The 25,296-nt window shown below is 39.4% G+C and overlaps 1 protein-coding gene across 12 annotated transcripts in view; it reads right to left on the reverse strand.

Moving 5' to 3' along the window:
* Positions 1-25,296, reverse strand: part of dock4 (dedicator of cytokinesis 4) — a 402,360-nt gene that overhangs the window by 45,871 nt on the left and 331,193 nt on the right. For 11 of the 12 annotated variants that reach the window (XM_048548410.2, XM_048548411.2, XM_048548409.2 and 8 more), the window contains 5 exons: positions 23,230-23,396; positions 21,915-22,001; positions 21,542-21,718; positions 12,304-12,387; positions 6,179-6,298 (listed from right to left, as the gene is read on the reverse strand). In XM_048548410.2, the coding sequence (XP_048404367.1) occupies positions 6,179-6,298; positions 12,304-12,387; positions 21,542-21,718; positions 21,915-22,001; positions 23,230-23,396 (635 nt within the window). Of the gene's footprint in view, positions 1-232; positions 840-6,178; positions 6,299-12,303; positions 12,388-21,541; positions 21,719-21,914; positions 22,002-23,229; positions 23,397-25,296 lie in introns of those variants that run through there. The other variant, XM_048548414.2, reaches the window with a different exon arrangement.

Here is a 25,296-nt window from a genome sequence, read left to right on the forward strand (position 1 = left end):
GTGTCGTATACTCGAGGTACCATAAAAATTAAACGTTACTACTCCAACTTCTAACTTTATCATGCTAAAATTGAATGCCATTGCTTTGCTTTATTCTTATTAAATGGCTTTATTAAGATGTGTCAGTAGTTTTAGTAGCCTGCTTATCTGTACTGTTTTATTTCAGAAATCGATTGGTGAAGGATAGAACTGGAGCCAAACGTTACACACAATTATATTTATTCACACGACATTTTACAAACATTCACGTCCAATCCCAATAACCACAATTTAAGTCAATCTACTTCTTACAGGCTCATAAATGAATGCCCAGTTTAATGTCCAGCACCTGTCTGCCATTAAACACAATTGGTACAGAGCTAATGCATAGGGCTCTTGTGGCATAGTGGTAGTATCACCACCTTGGGGCTAGGAGGCCTGGATTCAAGTCCCACCTGCTCCAAAGGTATGTCATTACATATCTGAACAGGTTGATTAAAAAACAGAGCTAACACGTACTTCCAGATCCTTTCCTTCTCTATAAGATATAAAATATCAACAAAAAGTATACTGTCTTTATTCTTCTTGCAAAAAGTCACCACCTCACACATCTCTACTGGCATTCATGTGGTAATTACATGTCCATTCTGCAAGTTTGTTACTTTTTCTTTGCATTTTTTCCACAGTCCCCACAAGCCCCAGTTGGTGTCATCCTCAATTTTGAAAATTAAACTTCCAATTCCAGTCTAAATCATTTACACAATTGTTGAATAATAGTGACCCCAGCACCGCTACACATGGAACACAAATTTCCACTTTTTGCCAGTTTGTGACTGTGGCCATCACTCTCATCAGGAGGGCTGGAATTCAAAGGAGAGAAAATTATGCTTCAATTGTGTAGAGCTTTACAAAGATACAATCTAACATTGTGCCCAGATTCTGCTGCTGCACATTAAAGAGATATGTCGACCTTGAATGATTTAACAGAATGAAATCAGTGCTAAAAAAGATTAATGCTTGGTTGGCAGTTTCCACAAATTTTAATTTTATTGATTAGAAAATTGCAAGTTGATACAATTTAGTTGTTTAAAATGACAAAATGCTAAATTTGGTGCGACAGATACAGGGAAACAATTTCCTTTAGTGGAGGAGTCCAGAAAAAGGGGACGCAGTCTTAAAATTAGAGACCTGCTATTCAGGGATCAAATAACAGTATTCTTTTTAAACAAAGTGCAGTTGAATTCTGGAATTATTTCCCCAAAATAACTGTGATGCATGTCACTGTTATTTTCAAATTTGAAAACAGGATTTTTATTTATCACTTAAGGAGATCAAGTAGTACAGATCAAAAGGCAGACAAATGCAATCGAGATACAGATCACCCATGACTTAACTAATTGGAAGAATAGATTCAAGGATATGAATAATCCACTGCTGCCCATTTTGACTAATACACTTCAGCAGTCTTCTAGAATGCTTGATGCTCACAATAAAGCATTGTTGACAGATTGGACTGCATGCAAAATCTGGGCACTATCTGGATGCATCAAAAGGTGGGGTACGACAGAAAATGAGATTAGCTGTCCATGACATAGCTGAAGATGTGGCACACTTTGGACATGCAAGCAGGATGAGCGAGTTTGTAACAGCAGGGACAGTCTGTAATTTAAATGTACAACACCAGGTGGACTGCCTTTGCTTCTTCTGGCTCCTCCACGCTCAGGCAGTCATAACATTTGACCTCTGTGGTACTAGTGGTTCAATTTGATAAATTGGCCTTCAGCCATCATTAAGTCCCTGATTTATACAGGCAATGGGCTACATAACTATTCAGACTTACAATTTAACTCACATGAGATACAGTCCAGTTCCAACCATACAAAAAGCCTGTGTGCCACACAAAATAATGCTTGAAATATTTTTTGCTTGAAAAACTAGCTCTAAGCAATCTAATTTTAGGCTCATGCATGCTGGAGAAAGTGATATTCACACATGCAACTGATTGTTGCAAATGATCCATGCAACACACCAGCAGATATATATCTCAGGGGAAAATGCAGGAGGGCAAAGAGCACTTCTCAAACATCCCTTTCACTAAATGGCAATGAATCAGATGTCACAAACGATGGGAGCAGCTCTGACCACTGGTGCTCTATGTACCTACAGCAATTGCAGAGCAGCTCATTCACCTGCATTAATTATGAAGCATTGTTCGCAGCCCAATGCACCAACAGTCTTGTGATTCTCATCACTATCACCCTTACTACCACTATCCAATTGCAGTCTTTCATTCCAGCCTCATGGCTCTTGCTCGCACTTCATTAGAAGATTGACACCAATCAGAAATCCAACAATTCTGATCCATCTGTTTAAGGTTTAACAGGAATAATTACGAACCATCATTTTGTAACCAATGAGTCCTTGTCTTGTATGCTCACTTATCTATTCTGATGCTCCTGCAAGGCATTTTCTTCATGATTGTAGCTTGGAAGATAAAAGAATACTAGTTACTCATTGAGGGCACCCGTCACAAGGGTTTTCCAGGTAATAACCAAGACCACTAACTCTATAGCTTTCAGCTACATAACCACAAGCAATCCCTCCAGTCTACAATCGCAGTACAATTTCCCCTTAAGAGGCACTTCTGCCATTCGAAGTATGCCTGATTTCATGTGAACAGGCACATTTGATCAATTTTTTATAAAGTTAGATAAACAGAAGCCAGAATAAAAAATGGCAGATTGACTCATTTATAAACTTAGTTTGTGAGGCTCAGCAACAACATGAACTTGGTTTGGGACTCGGAACCCAATGTTCATCAGAAAATCTGTTCTTTTCTCTTGCTTAGGAGGATGCCAAAAGTCATGGCAGCACTCAAGGAGTTTCTTCACCATATGGACCGCAGTAGTCAAATAAAGCAACTTACCAACATCCTTCCAAGGACAAGTAGGGTTTACTAATAAATGCAGGTCTTGCTGGTAATGGACCAATCCCACAGATCAAAACAGAAAGTTGCCAAGTTAATTTGCAAGTGGTGACAGAGAAAAGGCGACAGCAGAAACAGCTCTGTTGACCCTGCAAAATCCTTCTCACTAACATTGAGGGGTTAGTGCCAAAATTGGGACAGCTGTCTCACAGACTAGTCAGGCAACAACACTGCAGAAATTCACCAAGATCCTCAGACAGCACCTTTCCAAGCCCATGAGCACTTCGACCTAGAATGACACAGGCAGCATATGTGTGGGAATCTCACTGCCTGCAGGTTCCCCTCCAAGCTACTCACAATCCTGTCATGGAAATATATCCTCCGTTGTTGCTGGGTGAAAATTCTGAAATTCCCTCCCTACTTACAGCATGCAGACTGCAGAGGTTCAAGAAGGCAGCTCACCATCAGCTTCTCGGGAACTAGGGACAGGCAGCAATGCCCACATCCCATGAGTGAATAAAAAAAGGTGTGTTACGGTGCAAGGGTGCTGTAAAGTTGCTTGCCTTCTAAGTTGAGAATCATAGAAAGATAAAGATTTTCTAGCCTTAAACTGGTGAAAGGAAGTTAGTAGAAGCATTTCTGAGCAACATTTCTGAGAACAAAACCTTTCAATCATTTCAAAGATGGTATTTCAGACAAGGTTTGTGGAAAACTAATGCATGCCATCCTGCTTGAGCAATCACACAGTAAGTTGGCCCTCTTTTGTACATGATCAATGTAAACCAATCCAGTATCTGCGTATACAGAATTCCATAGTATCTGATTTATTCTCCAAGTTTCACCATACTACATCAGAGCCACACCACACCATTTAAAAACAGAAACTAGAATTTGAGGTTGCACAGCCTAATAAACTAGGCTGCATTTTAGAATCAATGATTACTGACAAATATCAGTGACACAGTATTGTTAAATCAGAGTACTATATGAAATATAATTAGTTCACTAAAAATCACAAGCTAATCAATGCTTTTACTATCTTTTCATAAGTTTCAGATGTTCAAAGATGGAGTGTCTTGTGAGAAAGAAATGAAGTATAATTGATTCCATATCAACCAACAGACTGTATTTCTAACAGGTATTTTGTTTTATTGACATTCAAAGCATTTAAACTGGAAGATTTGAGGTATACCAAAAGCAATTTGCAAATTAGAGATTTTCAATGGAAATATTCAGCATGGTAAACATATTAAATCAGAGAGTCAGGCCTTAATTTCAAAGTACTTTTCATCATTTGCCAAGCAACAAGGAAACCTTGAGTTGACTATTCCAATGAAACTACAGCCATTAGCTAAAGTTGCTGCAAAATTAAATGTATAATTGAAATTGTGACTTTAAATTAAAGTTTCCAAAACGTACAGTTTGACTTGGGATCAAGTTTGAGATGAAACAAGAACCTTGATGATTCAGGTCAATAATTATAATATTGTTCCCAGAGGGAGTCAGGGAGGCAATTTTGGCTAACGTAGAAATGGACTGTAATTTGCAGACAAAGAGAAAATATAAATCTTATTCTTCAGATAGGTCATTCTGAATTCCCAAAGAGAAGACATAATTGGATGATGATGCTTTCCCAGAACCTTTAAAAAGGGTACTCAAAACACCATTCCAGGCCTTCCTTGCTCTTGCTGCTCACCATGTTCATAGCAATCTAGATCTTTGGTTGCATTATGCTGAAATTGTGTGTTGTAGTCAGTACAGATCTGATATATTGGATCTCAGCCAACTTCTATGCCCACATTCTGCAGCTTTCTTTCTAAAAATGGGTCTGTTTGTGTCAATTAGGCCACAGCGATTTGACATCAGCATTTGTCTCACTTTGCCTGATTTCAAGATTAATTACAATTAATGTGAATCATGGTTGCATAAAACAAGATAGGAAGAAGCTATCCTGAATTCCAAGCCACGTTTAAAGAAGCAAGATTAGTCAGTTATATTAGTTTTTGAAAAAGTTGTTTTCTTTCATTGTTGTTTTTTACGTTCTCATTTACCATCGTGCTGATTTATAATGGGCTAGAAATTCTGAGTACCACATTATCCCACTCCAAGTAGCATGTACTGGGTTATCATCAGATATTTCTATCCATCTTGGAAGGAATTGCAGGAAAATGAGGCTGTACAGCATGCAAAAAACATCCACTCATTCAACATCCCACAACATCCTCCTGAAATTTCTGAAGAAATCACGCCGCTCAGTTTGACTACCTTAGGTTTTGCTTTTATTTTCGCAAAACTTGGTCACCTTTCTCCTTTAATTTTAACTTTGATTTGACTTTGATCTAATATAACGCTAGTTATGCAACCTTCCAGTTAATACAAGCTTTATTCTTTTTAAAAAGGCCAGAATTAGTCTGTTTTGTGCTTTCCCCAGATTCTACCACCTATTTGGAAGGGGAAATATAAAAATCAATAACTGAAAATTGACTGTTAAAGGCCAGCATAAATATAAAGGGAACTCTATCCAAATGTCTAATCCAGACAGCTTTGGGTAGAATTGTGAATCATAAACTAGTACCCTTAAAGTATAACATGAAAGGAAGGGGAGACCGAGAGACATCATAGTGAGCACTTCACAATATAAAGAATATATTCTGCTGAATTGTAGCAGAATGTTGCAATACTGCATGCAAATCAAATTATGCCAATTACTTCATTTTGCATTTCAATCAAATTACTTCATTCCTCGTAAATTTATAGTGTTACAGAAGACCAAATGATCATTGGAGAAAATTTAGAGAGGTCAAGTAAAGCAGATGAAATAAGAACAACAAAAATAAAAATCAACTAAAGAAACAAAGTGACATAATTTTTCATCAACAATTTATGGTCTTTCAGTGCGTTCTCACTTATTTCTACACTGGAAATTATACAAAAGAGACACCACAGGAATAAACAAAGGGAAGAAGTCTGCTTATTGCCTAAAAGTGGTGCATGACAAATTAAATACAATTTCATTATTTACAATATTACAGATATTATTGCTTGCCTTTGTGACAAATCAATAAGCAATCTCTGTAAATTGCCAGTATTTTCTACTCCAAATCTTGAGCCTTTATGTGGTTCAAACATTGATGCACAAGGGTTAATCAAAATTTCATTGTTTAACTCTCTACTGCCATCAACCATAACATTCAAAAGGCACATAGTTCATCAGATATGGAAGCATTGATGATGGCATTCACTTGAGCAGCTTCTTGCTGTGAGAGTTCATACCTGTATCCCCAACCTGGACTTCATCACAAAGAACTGATCCACCAGCTTCTTGTGTAATGGTCTCATGTCTTGCGGTACAAACTTCTCATGCACAGCCAAACCATACTCCAGAATATGGGCCTTTAAAAAAAACATGTGTGTAACGAATTCAATTTTAAGAATTTCAATGATCCAAATTTCTTGAACTTAATATCATCCATTTCTTTTCAAGTTACCTTTGCAAAACTTTGCTTCTTCCTTTCTAATGCATCTAAGAATTTACTAGCCTAGAAATTGAACCATGCCTGAAGTGGGTCATGGCTAATTGATCACCAGCATCACTAGTTAAGAAGGGCAAGTAAACACTAGTTGCAGCCCCAGAAGCCTCCCTGGTTGTGAGCAGCATAGCAAGATGTGCCAGCAGGACAAGGCAAATATTGTGCGGTCAACAGCAGCAACCTACAGTTTTAATTTGGTGACAAGATATTTTTTCAGACCTTTGATATTTTTGCAAACTTGCTCCTATAAAATACTACTAAATTATAAGTTACAGGAGCAGAATTAGGCCATTTGGCCTATCGAGTCTGTTCCACCACTTGATTATGTGTTTCTTGACTCCATTCTCCTGCCTTCTCTCTGTAACTTTTGATTCCCTTACTAATTGAGAACTTATCTATCTCTGTCTTAAATACTTAATCACTTGGCCTCCACAGCCCTTTGGTGCAATGAGTTCCATAGATTCACCACCATCTGGTTGAAGAAAGTTCCCTCATCTCAATTCTAAAGGGTCATCCCTTCATTCTGAGACTGTGTCCTCAGGCTTTGCAATTGGAACAGAAGGCCAGGTGATTTATCTGCCTTCAGATCCTTCAGCTTCCTCAGCACCTTAGCGATGGCCAGAACACTTATTTCTGCCCCTGAATCTCTTGATGTTCTGGTATGCTACTGGTGTCTTCCACTGTGAAGACTGAAGCAAAATACCTATTCAGTTCCTCTACCATTTCTTTGTTCCTCATTGCTACTTCTCCAGCAGTCCAAAGTCCACTCTTGCCTCTCTCTTACCTTTTATATATTTAAAAGCAAAATGTTGCAATGTTCTTTTATATTCCAAGTTAGCTTACTCTCATACTTCATTTTCTCTGTTTTATTGCTTTTTTAGTTGTCCTCTGCTGGTTTTTAAAGGCTTTCAAATCTTCTGGCTTCCCACTAATCTTCACCACATTGTTTGCTTTCTCTTCTGCTGTTATGCGGTCTCTGATTTCTGATTTCCCTTGTCAGCCTTTGCTGCCTCGTTCTCCCCAAGGACATTTCTTTTTCCTGCGATGAATTTCTGCCATACCTCCGGAAACTCCCACCATTGCTACTCCACTGCTTTCCTTGCTAGGTTCCTGCTCCAATCAACTCTGGTCAGATCCTCTCTCATGTTTTTGTAGCTCCCTTTATCCATTACATCCGATTCCAGCTTCTGCCTTTCAAACTGTGAGTTGAATTCTACCACATTCTCAGCATGTCTCCAAGGGGTTCCTTCACCTTAAGCTCGCTAACAAGTCTGCGTCATTCCATGTCACCAAATCTAGAATTGCCTACTCCCTAGTGGGCTGTACCAGAAGCTGATCCAACAAAACACCCACAACAGGCATTCCACAAATTCCTTTTTTGGAGAAATGCTGCCAACCTGATTTTCCCAATCCACCTGCATATTGAAATCCCCAATGATTATTCTCATGGTGTCTTTCTTACATGCCTTTTCTATCTCCTGACTTATGCTGATACTTTCAGGCATGAAAGTGAGACACTGAAGAGAACTCTAAAAGAAGTGGGAAGATGAAAGGTGTATTTTTTTGTTTACTATATTCCATGATTAGATGTCTTTACTGAATTTGTCGAGTGCACATTATCATTGCAGAAACCTTCATTAATTTAATTTGCTGTTTCATCTCACAGCATACTGAAATATCATGTCAGCCACCTCTCAAGTAAAAATAATGCAAGAAATTTTATGACTGTCCCCTTCCAATGGAGAGACACTAACAGAAATCTATCATTATTAACACTTGTGGTCATCACCATGGTGGAAATACCCCAGACACTTTGAGGACTTTCAGAAAAAATATTCATTGTGACCCTATCAGGACTAAACGTGAACGAAAGAACAGCCTATGATTTGTAAAGCAGCAAGATGATGAGTGGTAGCAAGAATGCTGGAGTAGAGGGAGCAGGGCAGCTGAGACAGAAGGTCAAGGTTGACTTGGGGGAATTGGAGGAAACATAAGTGAGGTTTACAAGGTTGCAGCTTGGCTGGAGGGGGAGGGGAGGTAAATGTGCTAGGTCATAAAGGGAAAAGACAGGGAGAAAGAGAGGCTGTGGAGTGGGGTTGGGGAGGAGTGGGGTTTGGTCAGGGTCTACAAAGCGCATGGAGTCTTCATAGGTGGCACGGAGGACATTTGCAAGGATGATGAGCTGCTATCTGCAAGGACGGTCTGTAAACAGGGCAAGAAGCTCTGTAAAAGGGGGGGGGGGGAGGGGAGGGGACAGAAGGAAGCCTTGCTGAGGGGAGGTGAGAAACAGATCCTGCAAACTTTGAGAGTGTGTTGCATAAGAGGCTGAGAGGGGTGGGTGGTCAAGAGAGTTTGGAAAAGTGGGCAAGTGTGGAGAAGTGTGCGAAGTATGGGAAGATTCAGTTTCATCACATTTTTAGTCGTATAAAATACTTGAGATGTAGTGACTGCCCCGGAGAAAATCAAGTAATTGTTTAGCTGTGACATGAGTAGTCTACAGAAAATATTTTATTGGTATTGGCTTCTTGTGCGCAGAAGTGCAAATCAGATATTTTTTTAACAATATTTGTTGCCAAACTATGCTTGTTATCTTGTGTCTATTAAATACCACTGTCTTCAAAATTACTGCTTTTCTTGTATTCTGTGCCTTTAAGTTTAATGGAGGGTTGAGGATTATTGAGCCTATCAATGAATTTTTCTAATTCTGCTGAGAGTCCAGATAACTCTCATGGCTACACATATGCAAAAGACATTTTTACTACTTGACTGCATCATCTTAAAAATGTGAAAACGAAAAAGCCCCCGGAAGCCAAAAGGTAGCCTTCAATTAAAACAAGTAATTTTGACACTGAGAATTGAATTGAAGTGAGTACACAGTCCTACATGAATTTATCGTGCTCTGTTGAAAACTGATGTAAAGAACCAACTGACAAAAGCTTTCCCCGAACAGTGCATTTATTCTAATTGCAAATGGCTCAGTCAGTGAAAGTATTTAAACCCAATGTGCATTTTCTCATGTCCATCAAGAAACTGAGTGCTGGGACCTACCAGATAATATTATTGAGGAGAATAATTCATTGCTGTATTGAGCAGAGTACAGTTTAGGAGATCAAGGCATTTGCTTGTTGTTAATGTTCCTCCTTTCATGAACTTTGTTTTGTTCACTTATAGGACATGGGCACTATAGGCCGGGCCAGCATTTCTAGCCTGCGAGAAGGTAGTGCTGAGTTAATTTAGTAAACAGCTGCAATCCATAATATTTTACTCTGAAAGCACTTTACAACTGCAAATGTTTGTTGCACATATATTTGTGTTATTCTGTGTTTCTGGTTCTTTTGGAAAATAAATTTAGATAGGCATAGGGGTTGTCTTCATCAGTGGAAAACTGTGCAGTTGCAGCTTCTTTTCCATTTATGAGAAGTGTGGGGGGACTGTAAAACTGAGCTGTTCACTTAAGTAGCTGTCACTGACCCTGTGGTAACTTTCGCTGGCTGCATGGGAGAGGGTTTTCTTTATACTTGGAACCGCTCTTACACACAACCGAATTTTTTTTTCTCCGTGTCAACAAATCATCTGTAGTTTTTTTTTAACATATATTTACTATCTCCAGTAAATCACCTTTGTTTTCTAATTGATTGATTGACATTCAAATCCTGTTAAGGGTTGGGAGAGGTCCTCTGCTTCACGCACTAATATTTCACATCTGCACAATTAATCTCAGCAGATGCAATGGGATAGAAATTAACAAGTGATTCTCTGTAAGAGTCCAGATTTTATGAATCTCTGCCTGAGCTCCCAGGGGGCCAACAATTCCAGTTTTTTGGAAGGTAGATATGTGGTCTGTAAAAAGGTACTTCTGCCAGAAACTAAATGTTGGCAATTCCCAACTTCTCCCTTCCTCTTCTGATCTTATTCGAGAATTGCACCAGCTCAGTTCCCATAAAGACTTTCAAATACTTTGATCGGAATTAACTGGGTCTTGGACTAATTGGAGACCCTTGACAGAGTGAATTGCCTACTCGCCCTCCTAATTCCTACGTTCCCACTCTTCTGGCACATGTACTTTCTGCTCACAGTTGGAAGGCTGTAGTTTTTTTTTCCCTCAGACCAACCCGAACTAGGGAAAATAAAAATGTTCAAATGTCAAGCTTGTAATTTTTTTGAAGTACCATGAAACATCATGGATATGTTTACTCTCCACTCCCTGCAACCAAACCAGCACATGTATGCAGGGAAGGTGGGGGCACATAAAATTCAGTGGGCTATTAGCAAACCATCATCCCTTGAAGCCCTAGCATTCCCACACCCCTCCTCCAAATATTACTGGGATAAATAAGGTGTCACGCAGCCCAACTTCCCTTTGGCTTAATGAGGCCCTTACGTGGCAGCTAATTGTCCACTCTGTCTCTGCTGCAATTTTGTGATTCACAGGGAAAGGTGGGACATGGTGAACAATCAGGTAGTTTTAATTGCACTGGCTGTTCAAAGGTATCCTTTTGGGATACCTCTGTGTCATCCACAAGATAGACCCCTGTCTTTATTCTTATTCTCCCCTACACCGCTCACTCCCAACGTCGGGGTTTTTAACCCTCTCACTAGCTGCGTCAAAATCTTGGCTGTTATTCAGGTCTGGTATCCGTCTTCACTCCTTCCATAGGACTGCTTCTAATCCCAGAAGTGGTCACAACTCTTTTCTGGTATACTTAGGAATACAGAGATGCCAGCCAATCTCATGGGCTGGGATTTCTCTAGGGCAGGACTTTCAGTCCCTAAGGAACACTCCGATCCAATTTATGCCACCCTCAGGGTATTATTGATGTGGGACATCCAGATTGCGAGTTGGCTGAGTACCAACTGTCTTTTAGACTGGAGGTTCAGGTGATCTGCCCCTTATAAAATCCATCCATGGGTTCAGGTAATGCTGCAGAAGCTGAAAACACAGACCATCCATCTGTACATAATAGACTTCCAAATATAGCTCGATAGCATCAAAGATCTCTCTCTTCACAATACTCATTCTCGATCACCATCTTCTCTCACACTGAGATCAGTGTCATGTCATCAGATAGAAAATGATTTACATGCACATCATTATGCCACAATAAGAAGGGTGGGGTAGAATCAAACAAAAGGAATCTTCTCAAGCTCAGATTTGTTTTATCTCCCATGTACAGGATGAAAAAGATCAGAGGTGAGCATGCGCAGTCATAATTATCAATGGATTGCTGGTGTCTGCAAACACTTTGAAAATAATTATGCTAGGAGATGAATCATAGGTCTCTCACCATTTGAGAGATTTCATCAGGGAGGCACTTTATATTTCCACCACCTTCCACTTCCCCAAAATTGGACAACACATGCTTCTTGTGTTTTTCTGTTTCTCAGCAAATGGTTGGGAAGGATGGTCTAAGAGCTTATAGCCATTTAGCACACAGGGTAAGCAATGGAGAAGCCAATGATCTGTTATCTCAACTGTTTTGAAAGGCTTATAAAATTTATTAAATAGGCACAAGGTAAAGTTACAGTACTATAAAGTACTCTCAGATACTAGACCAAAGTGCATGGGTAAAAGAATAACTTGTAACAGATATCAAGAAAAACATCTTCACACATGCAGTGTTTAATGTTTAGAGTGATCTTCCAGGTACATAAGAAGGAAAAGGCCTTCTCCTCATTGATGAGAGTCATGGAGATGCAGGATTTCAATTTGAATTGAGAGAGATGTTGGTTTAATAACTTCCCTCATCTACCTTGTGATTTGTTTCTTGCCAACATATAAGTCACTTGCATTATCCTTTGGATATAATACAAATCTCTGATCTAGTGCTAAAGAGTCTTTTGCACTTTGGGGATCTGCATAAACATTACCTGTTCAAACATTAGTTCCCTCAGACGAGAGATTTTCTCTCCATCCTCAGGGTGGTTGAGAATGTAGTCCTTCACAAAGAATGCCTACAACACAAAAGAAAAGTCATTTCTCCAAGCTATTTTCTTGCAGTTATTTTATCCTTTCTCGACCCGTTTTTTGATTTTGTAAAGTGCCTCAAAAAACATTTACAGCTATGCAAAATTAAACAAAACTGTCAAGTTGCCAAGAAATTTGTCAGAATTAAAAATGGAACCATTTAAAATGCAGGGATTATCACCCGCAAAGAAACACAAGAAAACATATTATGCAAATTAGGTACAATTATGCACTTGAAGAATGTTTGGGATTATAACAACCTGTAATTATGGGCAGGCGGTGGGGTTAGAAGGTCAAATCTGTCTGTAATTCTGAATCTTCTTTTAAAAATAAACAATTGGCATTTTTAACCAAGAAAACTACTTTCTCTCTTGTCGCCCCTAATTTTCTCCCCTCATGAAACGCTATCAGACTATGATTAACAGGTGTTACATTCACTCTTACTTCCCAAACAAGCCATCCTTCACATGTGCACCTAGACTGTAGGAGCTTCATACTAGAGCTTGAATCTGCCCTCACCTTGGATTTCTTAGCATGACAAACATATACTGAAGCAGTTTGGAGAAGACCAGCTATAACATCTAAAAGACTGCCCTGACTGAATTTAATCCAAGATCATGGGCTATTTTGATCTATTTAGTAACAAACTGAACCAGCTTTCTCCCTTTTTTTAAACCCTCCTCAACATCACACAGCACTTCTGGATCGAGAGCATGTAACAACATCTTCCTAGATCATTACCAGTTATTCATGCTTTGCAGATACCTAATGCTAAGAATAACACACTCTCTAAATAAGTCTCCCCTTCACTGGTAGGGAGCTTATTTTTCAGTCATCCTTCTGACAAGAGAAGCCAGCAAGTACAAAATTCAAATCTGAACTTGTCCTCTATAAGTTAAGAACAACAGTGTATTAGGCATCAAGCAATTAACTCTTCATATTATTGAGCATTTAACTCATGAACTGTTTGGCATTTTCTCAGCTTATTGTGGCCTGGTGATAATGTCCTTATGTCTGACCTAGGAGGCTTGTGTCCAAGTCCCACGTGCTCCAGAAATTTGTTAAAAATATTCTTGAACAGGCTGATTATAAAAAATCTTAATCCATGATTTTGTCATCTTTCGATTATTGCACTGCTGTACTTGCTGATCACTACATTTTCCTTCCTCAGCACAAATATTAGAAAACTAACAAAATTCTTGCCTAGATCCTAATTCTTACCCAGGTAGGGTGTTCATACCATATTCACCAGGGCAGGGTGACAGAAATAATACAGAACTGTTCAGCACAGGAATGGGCCCTTTGGCCCTTGATGGGGCAATTACTTTAATAAAACAATCAAAACAAGTGGATCAAGCCCCAGTCTGGATAGATAACAGCAATTCACATTAAATAATGCCAGGGAACAGATGAATGGGCCCCAATACAGGTACAGAAAAAAAAAATCATCATTAATAAGAACTGAGTCAAAGGAGTGGCAGGTAGCTAGAACACTGATTCTTATATTTTAGAAGGAAACGAGTTCAACAAATGACACACCACTTGTCTTTTCTATCACAAATATTTAGCTACCTAGAGTTAGAGATTTTACAGCATGGAAAAAGGCCCTTCTGCACAATAGACCATCTGGGTTCCTTTTGAGAGGGATGGATTTTTTTTTTAGAAGAGAGAAAATAGGCTAAGGTTGCACAAAAGCTCAGTGATTCCACACTTGGAAATATTGTTTAAAATGGTCTCCATAATATAAAAGGGAGACAGTGACACTGGGATAACACAGTGTGCAGCTGCAGGAACACAGAAGACCAGGCAGCATCAGAGGACGAGGGAAGCTGACGTTTTGGGTTGGGACCCTTCTTCAGAAAAAGGGCCTGAAGAAGGGTCCTGACCCGAAATGCCAGCTTTCCTCCTCTGATGCTGCCTGGTCTGCTGTGTTCCTCCAGCTCCACACTGTGTTATCTCAGACTTCAGCGTCGGCTGTTCTTACTATCTCTACAGGGACACTGGAGCTGAATGCAAAGATGGGATGACACCAGAATTGAGAGGTTTTGCTTTTCAGGAAAGATTAAACAGGCTAAGCCTTTAATCTCATAAAAGGATTAAGGATTGAAATGATAAAGGTCTTTAAATTGTGAGGAGTTTGATAAGGCAGGTGTAGAAATAATGTAGTCATTTGTGGATTGACCATTAGAGAAGGAGGTGATGAACAAATTCAATAGGAAATTCAAGAGTAACGTCTTTATCCAGAGAGTAGCAGGAGCAAATAGCAAAGATGCATTTAAACTGAAATAACAAGGTGTCGAGCTGGATGAACATTGCAGGCCAAGCATCATCAGAGGAGCAGGAAAGCTGACATTTTGGGTCTGGACCCTTCTCCAGAAATGGGGGAGGGGATACTGAAATAAATAGAGAGGGGGGGGAAGGCAGATGGAAGATGGATAGAGGAGAAGATAGGTGGAGAGGAGACAGACAGGTCAAAGAGGCGGGGATGGAACCAGTAAAGATGAGTGTAGGTGGGGAGTTAGGGTGGGGATAGGTCAGTCCAGGGAGGATGGACAGGTCAAGGAGGCTGGATGAAGCAGGTAGGTAGGAGGTGGGAGTGGGGCTTGAGATGGGTGGAGGGGATAGGTGGGAGGAAGAACGGACAGGTTACAGAGACGGTGACAAGTTGGGCTGGTTTTGGTATGCAGTCGGGACAGGGGAGATTTTGAAGTTTGTGAAATCCACATTGATACTAATGGGCTGCAGGGTTCCCAAGCGAAATATGAGGTGCTGTTCCTGCAACATTCGGGTGGCATCTTTGCGGCAATGCAGGAGGCCCAGGATGGACATGTCGTCCAAGGAGTGTGAGGGGGAGCTGAAATAGTTCGTGACTGGGAGGTGCAGTCGTTTGTCACAAATGGAGTGTAGGTGTTCTGCAAAGTGGTCTCGAGGCCTCAACTTGGTTTCCCCAATGTAGAGGTGGCCACATCGGGAACAGCGGATACAGTATACCACATTAGCAGATGTTCAGGTAAACATTTGCTTGATGTGGAAAGTCTTCTTGAAGCCTGGGATGGGGGTGAGGGGGGAGGTGTGGGGGCAGGTGTAGCACTTCCTGCGACTGCAGGGGAAAGTACTGGGTGTGGTGGGGCTGGAGGGGAGTGTGGAGCGGACAAGGGAGTCACGGAGAGAGTAGTCCGTCTGGAAAGCAGGTAAGGGTGGGGAGGGAAAAATGTCTTTGGTAGTGGGGTCGGATTGTAGGTGGTGGAAGTGCCAGAGGATGATGCATTGGATGAAGCTAGTTAAACACAATGGAGAAAGGAATTGGAGGATATATTGATGGGGTTAACAATGGAATCTGAGAGGAGGCCCGCACAATCTAATTTATATCAACTCCCATTTGGTAATATTTCAGTTTCAAATTAGCATTCCTGTTCATATCAATTTATGGCTTTGCATCCCTCGCATAGAACCCTCAGAGATCTTTGTGTTTCTTCAAACCTGACCTCTTGTCAATCTCGAATTGTCTTGGCTCCATCATTGGCAGCTGTGCCTTCTGTAGCACAAATCCAAAGTTCTGGAATTCACTGCATAAACATTTTCATCTGCTTACTCACTTTCTTCCTTTAAGGTCTAGTTCTTTGACTGGCTTTTTGCCCACTTCTCCTAATATTCCTCTCTGTGGCTCAGTAAGTTTAACTTTGTGTACGAACAGGTCTAAGAAGCTTTTTAACTGCAAGTTGTCATAGTTGTAGTATCAACAAAGTCAGTAGTAAATTTGCTGTTGCAATTTTGCTTTCAATTTCAAGGAATGCTTAGCTATTGCCCTTGTGGATGCAGTTTACAGATAACATTAATTTACAATGAAAATGCCATAATACCCATATGAATGACACTTGCATAATCCATAATAATGAGGGATGGTCCCAAATACAACGCACAAAGGCAGAGATATTTACACTATGAGTAACTACTACCAGCTGCTCGATTGCCTTTAGTACATTTCACTTTTAATGATAAATTCAGAAATTTGGATAGTTGCAAAAGGGAGGGGCCAAAAGAAAATGATGAACTCCCAACACATTGCTAATAAAATATAAAATGACCAAAGTGGATGACACAGCCTTGCCATTTTAAACTGGAGAAATGTTCTTTATTTACCATAACTAGATTCATTGCAAACATATAAAGTCATGGGAAGACAAAAAGTATCATTTTCAGAAAACTTTAAGACCATAAGAGATAGGACAGAAGAGGCCATTCAGTCCATCGGATCATTATACCATTCAATGGGATCATGGCTGGTCTGATGACAATCCTCTACTCCACTTTCCTGCGTTATCCCCATAAACCTTAATTTCCTTAATGATAAAATATCTTTCTCTGCCTTGAACATATTTAATGACCCAGTCTCAAGATCTCTCTCCTGTAAAGAACTATACAAAGTCACAAGGCTCAGAAAAAAAATTCTCCATGTCTCTGTCTTAAATGGGTGACTTCTTCATCTTAGATTATGCCCTCTGGTCCTGGATTTCCCACAAATGGAAACAATATCTCTGCATCCTCTCTGTCAAGCACTCTTAAAAAATACTTTCATTCTCAAATTAATGCAAGCCCAGCCTTCTCAACCTATCCTGAGAAGAAAATCCCTTCATACTAGCCATCAATTTAGTGAATATTCTCTGGACTGCTTCCAGTGTCCATACATCTCTCCTTGAATAAGGGGACCAAACTAATGCCAATATCAAAGACGTGGACCAATGTGTGCATTGTATAGTTTTGAACTACATTCCATTTGAAATAAAGGCCAATATTCCATTTGCCTTCCTGATTGTCAGCTGAACTCAGATGCTAGCATTTTGTGATTATTGCATGAGCACTCCAAATCCCTCTGTGCTGCAGCTTTCTGCAGTTTTTCTCCAGTTAAATAATATTCAGCTCTTCTATTACGTTCTATCTTGCAAGTTTTTCCCTACTCACTTAACCTGTGTCTATCCCTCTGTAGACTGTGTCACTCTCAGCAATTGCCATTCCACCTATTTTTAGAGTCAACACGTTTGTGGATGACACACATTCACTTTCTAGGAAGTTTTGGAAGATTACAAAAGGAAAAAGTACCATTGTCTTACCAGACCATAGCGCTACTGTCTCACTAACTGCTGTATTAACCCAAGGGTCACCACACCTCAGGTGAAGGGGGAAGGCTGAGGAAAGTCCTTCATGAGAGAAACACTTCACGTAGTGTGGAATTTGAACTTGCACTGTTGGCATCTCTCTGCATCAGAAACTAGGAAACTAAGCTAACTGATCTCCAAAGGTAAAATTGCCATCATTCCATCAGAGCATAGAACATACAAAAGTACAGCACAATACAGGCCCTTCAGCCCACAATGTTGTGCCGTGGAATATTCCTAATCCAAACATAAAATAACCTAATCTACATTCCCCTCAATTCAATGCTGTCCATGTGCATGCCCAGCAGTCACTTAAATGTCACTAATGACTCCGCTTCCACGACTACCACTGGCAAACTATTCCATGCGCTCACAACTCTCTGGCTGAAGAACCTCCCCCTGATATCTCCTCTATACCTTCCTCCTAACACCTTCAAACTATGACCCCTCGTGGCAGTCAATCCTGCCCTGGGGAAAAGTCTCTGGCTATCGACTCTATCCGTGCCTCTCATTACCTTGTACACCTCGATCAGGTCACCTCTCTTCCTCCTTCTCTCCAGTGAGAAAAGTCCGAGCTCAGTCAACCTCTCCTCGTATGACAAGCCCTCCAGTCAAGGCAGCATCCTGGTAAACCTCCTTTGCACCCTCTCCAAAGCCTCCACATCTTTCCTATAATAGGGCGACCAGAACTGGACGCAATATTCACAAGTGTGGTCTCACCAGAGTTTTGTAGAGCTGCAGCATAACCTCACGGCTCTTAAACTCAATCCCCTTGTTAATGAAAGCCAAAACACCATATGCTTTCTTAACAACCTTATCCACCCGGGTGGCAACTTTGAGGGAGCTATGCACTTGAACACCAAGATCCCACTGTTCCTGCACACTGCCGAGAATCCTGCCTTTAATCCTATATTCAGCATTTAAGTTCGACCTTCCAAAATGCATCACTTTGCATTTACCCAGGGTGAACTCCATCTGCCATTTCTCAGCCCAGCTCTGCATTCTGTCAACGTCAAACATGTTAAGTATTTCTAAACAGTCTGCTGTTGTATCTTTCATAATGGAATCTAACACTTTTCCAATAACAAACATTAAGCCAACTGGACTATAACTGCCTTTTGTTTTGTCTCTCCTTTCTAAATAAAGATGGAATTTTTCCAATCCTCTGGGACTTTGAGAGTCTAAGGCATCTTTGGAAGATGATGCTCAGTGCATCCATTATTTCTGTAGGTACTTTGAATATCCTAGGGTGCATCTCATCATGTCCAGGGGACTTATTGGCCATCAGTTCCATTTGTTTCTTTTTTATGTTTTCTCTAGTGATAGTGATCAGATTTATCTCCTCCACTATGAAGATTGGTGCAAAGTATACACACCAAATAAGTTTCATGTTTGTTATTTGGTTACTATGGTGGTCAGTCATTGAGCATATTCACACAAGGCTGCCAGTGCACTTTTCGCAAAAGAACATATGATTGTGACTGCAGCAGTTTACAAAGCAGCTCACTACTCACTTCTCATGGAAAATTAAAATGGACAGTAAATGCTGGCTAGCCAGCAACGCCCATATCCTATGAACGTTAACAAAAGACTTTAAGTCAAATTAAGCTGTAATGGTTCCTTTGTGGTGGGCGAGAACTCTAAAGTAGGAATGTTACGTTAAACTTGTACTAAACCTTGTACAGGCTATATTGGCCAGAGTGGTGCACTCTTCTGGTCGCCATGTCAAAGAAAGAAAAGGAGGTATTGAAGAGGCTACCCTAAATGTGCAGTTTTACATCAGAATGAAATGAAAAAGCTGGGTGACTTTCTCTTAAAGAGATGTTTGAAGGATGACATCAAATAATTCTCCAAAACTATGAGAAATTTAATAAAAATAGTTACATAAGATAGCAAAGCTATAAGCCTTCAACACAAGACGTCATAAGACATCAAGTAGGGAACTTGAAAATACACTTTTACCCAGATAGGAGTGAGAATGAGGAACATTCTATTACAGGGAATGGTTGAGGCACGTAGTAAATATATAAATACACACATGGGGAAGCCAGATAAGCAAATGAGGGAAAAGTGAATGGTGGGCGATGCTAGGAATCAAATGAAGAAGGATGACAGAAGTTTCAGTTGGATTTAGCGCCTGTCATTGTACTTACTGTGTGTGCATTTTTAAAAAATTTTGGCTCACAAGGCAAGCTAATGGCATAGTGGGGTTAGAATCACAGAACATATAATTCTGGGATAGTAGGAACTGCAGGTTCTGGAGAATCTGAGAGAACAAGGTGTAGAGCTGGATGAACACTGCAGGCCAAGCAGCATCAGAGGAGCAGGAAAGCTGGCGTTTCGGGCCTAGATCCATCTTCAGAAATTTTTTTCTGAAGGAGGATCTAGGCCCGAAACGTCAGCCTTCCTGCTCCTCTGATGCTGCTTGGCCTGCTGTGTTCACATAGAATTCTGGTGCTGACAGGATAATAGAAAAGTGTGGTTTGGAAATACTTACTCCTGAAATTTGTTAAGACAAATCTCTGAAATGGTCACTCTTAGCAGTCTGATCTTTCATCACATCCAATATTTGTCTCGTCATACATTTTTGCTCAGCATGATGAAGGTTTACAATATATTATTACTATTTTGCATTCTTGTATTCCAAAGTGAAGGTAAACAAGTTTTTAGTGTTAGCTCTATGAAGGTGATTTACTTTTGAAGAAAAAAAGGTCAGAAAGTAATTTTGAACAGTGAGTTCAAAACAGTGTTTCAACAAATCATATTACTTAAGCGAAATGACCAGACAAGATGCCTGGTAAGTACCTGAAGTAGTCACAAAGGTCAGCTTTATAAGACCCAAAAAAGGAGACGCCAGAGGTCATAAATAGGTTCGGTTCAGAAGAAGAAAAGATCCATATTAACCGAAGGGCATTTTTATGGCAGTCTGAAAGCAGAGGGTGAAGGAGGATTTAAACTGTTTTAGCAGACCAAGTAGATAGGATTGGTAAAAGGTTTTGAGCTTTCCTTACAGTTCATTGATAAATAGTGAATGAAATAGCCTGTTCATGCGTCTCTGGGAGAAATGTAGAGAAGCACATCTGGTAAATATGCAATAACTCCCCAAAATGAAATACTTATGACCTCTTCAGTTAAAGAAGAAATATTAAACTGAATATAGAAGTGATACTTTTCACTGGAATCAAGTGTTGTAAGGGATATTGCTGTAAAAAAAATCCTAGAAATCATCTTATACAATATAGCTTTGTCTTCTTTCCTTTTGTGTAATAATTTTATGTTAGTTTTCAAAAAATACATTTGCAGCCTGGTGTGAATATATTCAATGGCTAACCACTATGGCAACCAAATACAAAAAAAAATTTGGTCCATCACTCAGGCTCCACTCTGAATTTGACTTGTCCAGCATTGCCATCAGCTGAAATTTGAACTTTACAAATAAATCCAGAGATACAAATTCCTTCTGGCTGTTTTTTTATATTTGAATTGATAGGGTGGCCAGAACAAAAAAAAGCGAGTAACGCATTTCTAAATTCGCCACTGGATCATTTCTCAGTGACCGAAGGCAGCAGGGGAGATAGTGTTTTAAATCCTGCTAAATATTTCCTTCAACTGTTTCCGTCTCTCACCTAAACCCCAGCCCCATCCTCACATCCTTCTTCGCTCAGTATTCCTCAGCCGCTGGAACGTGCTGCAGTGGTGGGACCCCAGGAACTGACATGCTTGTCAATGAAATATAATCCCAGGCTTCTCACTAGCAACTGAAACATTATCTGATTTTATTTTTACAATTCAGCCTTAAACTTATTCTCAGAAAAATATTCACAATAACTTATGTCCTTTCATCATTAATGCAATACCAAAATGCATGTGAATACTCCTGAGAAAAAGTTATGTTTTGTTTTTATCAGAGTGAGACGAGGGATTTTTTTGACAAAATGTTTGGTGACATGTAAGATGCAAATATTTGACAATCACTACTCTAGCTTACCTCTTGGTATCTGGCAAGTCCTCCATTAACAGCTGCATCAATGACACCATTGAGACACATGGTGAGGGGATTGATATTCTGCATCTGTCTTGACTGACACTGTGTGATTAGAGTTCGCAGTTGTTGGTTCTTGTTCTCCAGCACCTCAATTGCATTTTCGAGAGGACTCATTTCAACCTAGAAAGAGATTCCTGATGAAAATCAGACTCTTTTTCAAGAATATAAACTGATTATCTGAGGAACCTTCTAATAGCATTTTTTTCTGCTTACTTTGTTGTTTTTAACAAAATGCTGTAGCCTAAACTTAGTACAAAATGACACATCACAGCACTTTTTACATTTGTGAAATTTACAACTGACTGCTTGAACTCACCACTTCCCGTCTATCCACCTCAAACCAGCGGGAGATACCTGGTAAACTCTGAACCAATGTCAAAGTGGTTCGCTCAACCCACAGACTCTGACAAAAATAACAAGAGAGAAGGAAATAATTAAGTGTTTTGAAATCCTTGGTAAAACCCACTCTGTATGTATTAATTAAGACTCCTTGGTATCAACAACTTTTTTAAAAAAAGTCTTAGTCTTAGCATTTTCACACCTAATTAACTGAAAATGTAATGAAGTAATTAAGCTCAGAATTCAAACTCAATGACAACTTTTGGGAGCAGGAATAAGTATCAAATTGGCTTCTCAGTACTGCATTGTGTGGGAACCAGCTATCCAGTAATGATTTTTCCTGAATTGTCTGATTAAGGACAACAGGCAGGCTCACCATCCAAATTATGACAATGGGTGGTCTCTTGTAACTCAAGGGTCGATGGACAGAGCTTCTAGCTGAGGTTATAGCATCCTGCCACTTCACTTAAGTGAGAGAGTTGACGTTGCTTGGTTACTTTGTTTCATGGTTTGTGACCACCAATGCCTCTGTTCACATTTATTGCCCAAACTAATTTTCCAGAAAGCAGTTTTCCAGGGCTGGAATCACACATCGGCCACATTTCTAAGAGGCATTATGGTAAGTTTCCCAGAAATTTTTAAACGTTTAAGATTCAACAAAGTGCCAGAATTGCCATCATGAAAGCAGCATCTGTTCACAGGGGCTTCTGTATGCAGGCAGTTGCAGAGGTGTTCAAGGTCTGACTGGAGGATTTGCTCCCTTGGTTGACTTCTGATAATTGGTCTTAAAAGATTATTCACTCTCCTTGATTGGCTACCCACTAAATATGTGGAGGTAGTTTTTCAGGCCTTGATTCTGCTTCCAGGAAAATGGCCAGGGAACAGGATGGTGCCATCAAACTAGTGTGAATTTTCATTTCTGCTTGTTTGATTACTGATGCAATGAGGAGGACGAAAACTTGCCCCGCAATCTCAAAGGAAAGGAGGCCCCCTATTCAAAATCTCCAATTTTCATCAAAAACAAAGCAGTTCACAGTGGATGCTGGAGATCAAAAACAAAGGCACAAACTTTGGAGAAAGTCAGCTAGTTTGACCATGGAGAGAGAAATGTACTTAATATTTCAAGTCCAATGGGTCTTCTTCAGAACTGCAGTTCTCAACAGTACCTGATGCGACCAGATCTGCTGAGTTTCTCCAGCACTGTATGTTACTTCTCATCAACATCAAGTTAGACTCAAAAGTAAATATTTGGATCCCTACTTATTGTACTCACATAAGATAAAGGTGCATACCTTGAACTCGTTTTCTTTGTCCTTGATTCCTTTGTGGAATGGTCTATCGTATCTGAACCTCCAGATATTGTTGACTCTATAAAAACTCTTAATATGGTCAGGTATAGCTTCTTTCTGCAGTATCTCATGATTATCAGGAATGGGAATTACTGCATAAATCTGCAGATCTGTAGATTAACAGTTAAGAAAATGTCCAGATGCCTAATAATTAATTAAAATGCAAGATATGAAGTACTATTAAAAAAAAGGCTATCAAATCAGTGATAATTGAAATACAGAAATCATGCCAGTGGAAGTTAGAACAGGAAACACTGGGTATATACAGCTTTTCAAAGACACAATAGATACGGGTTAGATGTGTTTTCGTTAGAAATGCAGATGAGAAAATTTTGCAGTTAAAATTATGATACAATGGTCATTAGATATAAAATTTTACAGCAAGCTTTGAAAGGAGAACAGAGTTAATCAACTGCACTTTAAAAACCTGATGACTTAATTAATAAGGAGTTAAAGCTCAACAAGATATTTTCTATATTAATCACCATAGAGAAGGGGGGATATACACCAAACAGCAAGGGCTGATTCTAACTCCATGCAAAATTGTCAAAAATATTAACAGTATTGTCAAGCTCCAAAAAGATGAAGCATCCTGTCAGATGTGATTAAATATTAACAGGACCCACTGCACGATGGTATTGGCACAGACTGAACTACAGAGTGTTCCAATCGAACTGTGCATAGATCATGGATTAACAAAAGTGAAAGAATGATGCGTAACTTTTTTAAAATATTGGAATCAACCTCACATCCATTTTGTAGTACATAAAATTTATTTGGCATGGTTGACATTTTTAAGCCATAAGTAAACTGCTATCTTATGAACATTTATGTGCTTGTTGTCAATTATGTTTCAGAGCTGTCATATTAGTTCCCATATATGCCACAGATTTTAGTTCCAGTGTTTTGAAATATCTGTTCCAAGCTTGGAGCACTTTGCTTCCTGCAAATTCTACAATTTGTTTATTTTCTTTCAAGTCCACAGTCAGGTCTAATTAATCAGGAACTTTGAGCAATGGTAAACAAATTCACCATCAAACACATGAAAACTACATTGCTCATGATAGTCATGCCTTTAATTTTATCTTTGATTTTAAAGTGCAAGAAGATAAAATATTCAATGACCAAAAAACCCTCACATCCAATAGAAATTTCAGTTATATACTTTATCACTTCCAATTTCTGAAATTAATAAACCTACCTATTTCTTCTGCATTTGAGAGAATTTGTCTCAGATAAGTCAGTTTATATTTGCAGATTTCTCAACTTCCATTTATCAGAGTAATAATTCTTGATCTATGTGTAAAAATGAAGCATAATCTGATACATGCCAATACATAACTATAGCTTACAATTATTCTTATTTAAATGCTTTTGAAGTTTGGTTCATTTTTGACAATGACAATTTACTTAATCCTAATATTTTCCTCTTTGCTCAGTGGTGCTTGCCTCCAAGTCATAATTTCATAGATAACTGATGGTATCATTTTGAGGCTGACACTTCAGTACAGTGATGCACTTCATAAGTGCTGTCTTTCTCACTTATGTTAAGAAGAAAAAGCAAGATAAAGGTTTCGAATCTAGATGACTCTTCATCACAGGATCACTCTTCCCCCATCCACTCAGGTAGTCATAAAAGATCTCCACGTAGTGTTCTGAACAGCAAGGGAGCTCTCTGGATGTCTTGGCTAATATTTATCTCCCAGTCAACATCTCTAAGGCAGCTGATTTGGGCACATTACAGCCTAAAACTGTTGCCTGCAGATTGTCTGTTTCCAAAGACTACATTTCAAAACGCTTTTATTGGCTGTTTTACTGGGACATCTATAAGTCATAAAACATGTTATATAATTGCAAATTTCTCTTTGATTTTTCTAATGTCTGCTACAAATAATATGCAATATATCACAAAGTTTCAAAGCCTGCAAAATAGCTTAACATCAAAACAGTAAACAATTTAACCTGCAAAGCTGTGAAATTCCCACTACTTGTCATCACTGTCTGATTATA

Source organism: Stegostoma tigrinum, chromosome 18 (assembly GCF_030684315.1).
Source record: "Stegostoma tigrinum isolate sSteTig4 chromosome 18, sSteTig4.hap1, whole genome shotgun sequence".
Taxonomy (NCBI): Eukaryota; Metazoa; Chordata; class Chondrichthyes; order Orectolobiformes; family Stegostomatidae; genus Stegostoma; species Stegostoma tigrinum.